Raw genomic sequence first — 6,000 nt, 5'->3', positions numbered from 1 at the left:
GGCTGTGCGCTGCAGCCGTGTTTTCCCCTGGTTAAATAGGCGGTTACCTACTGTGTGGAGTTGCTAGGAGAAGGTGAATAGCATAATTACAGCATCAGATGATGTACATATTCTCTCAGTAACAACCTGTGGAGCTCTGTGATCTGCTTCTGTATGGTTCTATGTGCTATTCTTTCTTTGTTGTCCTTAATATTTGTTGCATTTATTGTTTGAGCATGATATATGTCTAAGTGTCGGTTCCAGATCAATTAAAAGACAAAAACCTTGGCATTTAAACAGGCACTTCTTTCTCAGGGTGGTGTTGCTGCTACTGGTTCCTACCATCTGTTTTCTTATTACATCCTGCCCTCCTTCCGCTGGTAGAAAGGAATTCGTATTCTTCTGGAGTGCGAAAGTCATTCACGTTTCTTTCGTGCATAATAGAGCTCGTAAACTGTAGAAATTCTGATGCGCTTCAGTGCACAGAACAGTAACAGATGAGCTGCTTTTGGGGAGAGCTTGAGCACTAGTCGGTCAGTAGTACAGTAGCAGCTCACATGTGCGGATTGTTCCTGTGAGGTCAGAGCATCTGTTTATTCTGCTGTCTGCTTGAGGGGGGTGATGTGGTGAGCTGTGGATATGCCTGTCAAAGTCAATAGCAAATCTGGCAGAGGCTTCCCTCAGCTTTGCACCTCGGCATTTTTGTGATAGATAAGAGATGCTACTGTATAACTGCTTGAGATTTGTAGTGGACTGAGGAATGCTTGTTCTAGCTGCTGAAACTGACTGTAACTGTATTGCCCTAGGAGCATCATCATGGGGTCTACTGCTACAGAAATTGAAGAATTGGAAAACACCACTTATAAGTATCTCATAGGAGAACAGACTGAAAAAATGTGGCAACGCCTGAAAGGAATGTGAGTAAGCTCCTCACTTGTTTCTGTATTATTCCCCCCACAACAGATTTGACCATTAATATGACTAATTGTGGAGTGCTAGCTGCCTTTGTTAAATAGTGTTTCCTTTGGAAAGATTTTCTCTTGAATTCTAAAATGTGTGCATCTCAGCTAACAACTTGTTGAAAGCAGGATAGTTTTTTGCACCTGCACTTTTTGTGTAAAGTAAGGTAACTCTCAGATAAGTCCTTTCACTGCTACACTACATGGCTTCTTTTATGCTTTTTGTATGTTCTGCTTAAATATGTGGTTTAGGTGTGCAAAGGAGTGACTAGGAAAGCTGCTTGGCAGGTACTTGCTAAAATAAGGTAAGTAAAAGAGAGAAATAAGACCAGTAATTAGATTTTGAAAAAAAACAAGGTCAGGATTAATATGATATAAATAATTTTACCCCTGGCCTCTTGTGCTCATCCTTTATGTCTTAAATAATAATATTTCTATGAGAAAAAAAATGTTTATGGGGTCAAAATATTAGAAGCGTGCCAAACTTATTAGAGTTTTGACTGTAAATTAGCCTTTTCGCTTCTTCTAACAGTAAAGAATAGCCCACAGTATATAAAAGCCTTTAATAAAATGGATTAAGAATTGTTCATTTATGTCAAGTATGAAATGTAATGACCTGAGTCAAACTTTAATTGCAGTGCTATCATCTTGGTATTTACATCTTTAAGTTTTTATAGTTGTGTATTTAACTCCTGTTTAGTATTTCAGTACAACATTATGTTTATATGCTTTTTTAAAATAATATCCTAGTTCAAAAATCAGATCTAACATTTGGATAAAAATGTGAAATATGAATATTAAATGTCATTGAAATTGCTTGGTGTCTTTGCAGATCCCAAAGGAAACTAGAGTGTTTCCTGTATTAACAGTTAAAGGAATATACACCATGTGAAGATGTCTGTCGTTAGGATTGTCTTTAATGCTGTGTTTACATACTACTTTCCAAAATGCAGTATACAAGTAAATGTCACTGTTTTCATAACTACTTTTTTGAAAAAGAAAAATTATATAAAACTTTGGAAGTACAAATCCTTTCTACTTTTCTCCATTTGAATGTTGTTTCTATATTTAAATAATGCTCTCTATATTTTCTTGCTACTTCAAGTAATATGTGGCATTACAATGCACGAGTATAAGACACACTAACAATGCTAATATTTAGCAAAGAATAACTTTTAAAAAGGAAGCCATCTTCATAGCATTTGAATAAACTAATCTGAAAGATCTACAGAAGATGTAGATGCTATAGTTTTTCAGTGTAGAGATTCTCTAGAGAAACAAGAAATCCTGTTGAGGCAAATAACAGCTCACAAAATTAATTAGCATAGATGCAAATTAAACATTACCAGTCATCAGATGATTTGTGTTCTAACCTAATGAGTGGATAAACATCTGCACTGGAAAGGCTGTATTTCAGATTACAGCATGTTTTAGATTTTCTTCCTGTTAGCAGGCAGGACGTTTTATTTGTATTTGTTCTAATTTTCTGTAGTTACCTGAAGGTATGAAGCTGTGTGGTGGTGAATTTATGTATAGTCTTTAAGATATTTAAAAAGTGATTTTGTTTTGACCTAACACTAGGGCAGAGATATCTGACTTTCACTTATCAATTGATCTCAAAGAGGAATCTGTCATTTTGTTTCAGAGGAGGTTGAGAGACATTCAACAGTAGAGCTTCATGAATTGATAGTCAAGATTATATCAATATACATATGCTAATTTAATTTTGGGCTGTGTCTAGATAGAGTCAGTAAATGAACATTAACCTTAATCTTTTTTTCTCCAGTCTTTATTATTGAACTGACTGAAATGACTGCTTTAGTATCAAAGAAGGAAGAAATTTGCGTTTTAGTACCATTACTTTAACTTGTACTTTGATTTGAGACTTTCTCAGTATTTCAGGCTTAGGCTTGTCAAAGCAAGAAGCTCTAAATCTAAAATCTGCATTACTAATGACAACCAAATTGTTTAATTATGGTCTTTTGTGTAGTCTGCACTCAAAGAAGTGATATGAGGGACTCCCTATTCCATTGCTGAAATGCCTTGCCTATTTAAGATGCAATATTGACTTAAACAGAATTTTAGCTCATCAAAATTGCTAGTCCTAGAATTCTACTTTTAAATATCAGCAATTAAAATCATGTTACCCATGAAAGCTTATCAATAATTGTGTAATAATTTTTCTTAGTTTTGCTAAAATATACCCAATGATGGCCTTCAGACATTTGTTTGGAAAGCAATTTTTTTTTCATCTTTTACTACATCTTTGTTACATCTTTTACTACATCTATCTTTATAAATACATTCACATATTTCAGCAAGATATTCTGTTTTTAACTGAGCTTACAATGTGTGCATTTTGAGACTAAATAAAAATAGAAATGGAAATAAGATGTTTTTTCAATTATACCTGAAGTATGGAAAACATGACTACTACAGGAAAATCTTTAGAGAAAATCTTTCATGAGGATTGTCATGTAACATTTTAGACTTTCTTTTAAGCACATAAAAATAATTTAAAAATTTTGTGATGTGGGAAAATTGTTAAATTAAATAAAATATCAATTCTTCCTCACCATTTATTTAATTTTATTCATTAAATTTCTTCTAAATCTCCTTCACATATTTGAACCACTATATAAAATGATGTGCCATTCCTTTTGAGAACAAAGGTGAAAGTTTTCCTACTCTCATTCTGATAAAGACTTTTATGCTTTAATCTATTAATTTACTTTTTATAGCTACAACTTTTTTCTTTTGCTATCTTCAATCCATCTGCTACCACTAATTTGTCACTCAGTTTGGATTCTACACTATGACTCATCATCCATGATGGTGGAAATATTAGCAAATAACTATGACAACATGTCCTTCACAAACTATACTTTAAAAAAATCATATACTTGACCATAAGTTATCCATGGTATAGGGACTGAAAAATACTTCCTGATATCTCATGCTGTCTCAACATTGGATGAAATTTCTTGTTCAGAGTTCCCTGTGACTCTGGAATCTAGACTGCCTTTTATATACTAAGGAAAGTAATCTATTGCTTATCTTTACAAAGATTGTTAATTTACTAATCCTCATATGGAAAGTCAGTTTGAAAATTTTAGTTATTTGTTTGTGGTGGTAAGTGTGGTAAGTGCTGAACCCACGGCCTTGTGCTTGCTAAACAAGCATTCTACCACTGTGCTACATGCATAGTTTTTTTTTTTTTTTTTTTCCTTCCTAATTTTAGGAATGATTCCTCTTTGGGTCATGGTACTGTTGTTTATTTCTTTTAACATACAAAACGCTTAATAACAATGGATTTAAAATTTAATCGTATTTAGTAACAGCAGTGCTGTTTTTTTCCAATGTCGCTGTTCTAGGACTTTAATCTGAGATAGCATTTCCAGAAAACTTGATCAAGTAGAAATTTCGGTGAAAATCACATGAAGTTGTAGGAACAACTAAATTGAAGATGTTCAACAGAAAAGGCAGGGAATGGTTGAGAGGTTCAAAACTATAAATTTTATACAAAAATGTAGTATTTACCACTTCCTAGTACTTGTTTCCAGTTCCTTCAGACTTTTTAAATGTAGGACTAGAACCTGTCAGAATTTAAGTTAGAAATCAACCTGCTATCTGATTTCTAATTTTACCTGTGTAGATACATACCACATTGTCTCTCCTCTCCTGAATAACGTCCAGATGTTAACATTAGAATCATGAATGCCACAGTTGAATGGCATCTAGTTGACTTTCTTTTTCCTTATTCTCTCTTTGATTGGTGGTAAACAAGATCATTAACAAAGAAGGGTAAAATGTACAGAAGCATAAAATGAAGGAGAAAGCAAGAACAGTATGATAACTTTTTAATTCCAGATGGGTATTACTGTTAAAGAGGGCAGTATGCTGTAAAGTTCTCAGATGAAGTTACGTAGGCTCTCATTACCAAGAAGATGTAGCACAAACACTTATTTAGAATAAAAATTAGCAAAAATGTGAATGACACAAGTGAAAGCACCAGATTTCTGAACTAGAATCAAATTTTAAGATGAAGCAGCATTATAGATAATAAACAAACTTGACCCTTTAAAATCTTCTGCTTAAAACCCTTAAAGCCTTCTATTGCCCTTACTTCACAGTTTAGGATCCTTCATAGGATCTCTGTGATCCTGTGATCACCTGTTCAAGCTTCAAAGTCTCCTTTCATTCCTCACTCTTGTGACCCCCTCCCAACGAGTCCCCAGGTTGATCCATTGAAATGCTGTATGCCCCTTTGCTCATCTTTAATTATTTCTCTTTTTCTCTCAGTCAAGATTTTCCCTGCTCTCATGATGCTTTTGAAGTTGTGTGTTGTAGTGACTTTAAGGTGTTTCTGCATTTAGTGGGTAGTTGGGTCCAGGCAAGATAAATGTCCTGGTAAAGGCTCAGGGCAAACCTTTATCAGGAAGAGTTGTCCTACTTAAAGGTCAACAAGGGATCCCATTAAGAAATGCTCAAAGATTTCTGCTTGAAATTCATGTGCAAAGAAAATCCTCCCTGGCTCTTTTCCTATATTTGGTTCATAAAATAACCCAAACTTCCCTTTCTTAATAAAACATACTTTCCTATTGGACCATAGATTCTGAGTGCAAAAACCAAGTTCCCCTCATTGTGTTTGGTCTTTGATCTCTACCACCTAGCACAGTACTTGGCACATAGAAGGTCATGTCACAAATATTTTTAAGCCAATCAGTCAATGAATACTGCAAATCAATAAAATTCTGAATCTTATACTGATGCTAACTAGAAAATTGGAAAATCAGTCAGGCTGCCAAATTGGGGCCTAAAGCTAACCTGGAGAATTGGAGATAGATTCACAGCTGGAATAGGAATAGAGAAGATGGAAGAGACTGATGTTTGCTTATCATCTACCAGTTGTCAGAACTGTGAAGATAAAAAATATTTGCATTCTCATTTAGACCTGTCAATTTTCATTAGACATAAGTATCCTAATTTGGTTGTCCAGGTAGCATCTGGTGAAACTTGGACTTGAATATAGATCTGCCCAGCTCTAAAGCTCTTATTCACT

The 6,000-nt window shown here is 34.4% G+C and overlaps 1 protein-coding gene across 1 annotated transcript in view; it reads left to right on the top strand.

Annotated features, from left to right (window-relative positions):
• The first annotated feature begins 420 nt into the window (after window positions 1–420).
• Pde1a (phosphodiesterase 1A) overlaps window positions 421–6,000 on the top strand; it is a 342,540-nt gene continuing 336,960 nt past the window's right edge. The window contains exons 1-2 of the mRNA XM_047542640.1: window positions 421–558; window positions 786–896. Of these exons, the coding sequence (XP_047398596.1) occupies window positions 796–896 (101 nt within the window). The 5' untranslated portion in view covers window positions 421–558; window positions 786–795. The remainder of the gene's footprint in view (window positions 559–785; window positions 897–6,000) is intronic.

This window comes from Sciurus carolinensis, chromosome 3, assembly GCF_902686445.1.
Source record: "Sciurus carolinensis chromosome 3, mSciCar1.2, whole genome shotgun sequence".
In the NCBI taxonomy this organism is placed as follows: Eukaryota; Metazoa; Chordata; class Mammalia; order Rodentia; family Sciuridae; genus Sciurus; species Sciurus carolinensis.
The sequence above is the reverse complement of the archived record's forward strand: the minus strand, read 5'-3'. Positions and strand labels throughout refer to the sequence as shown.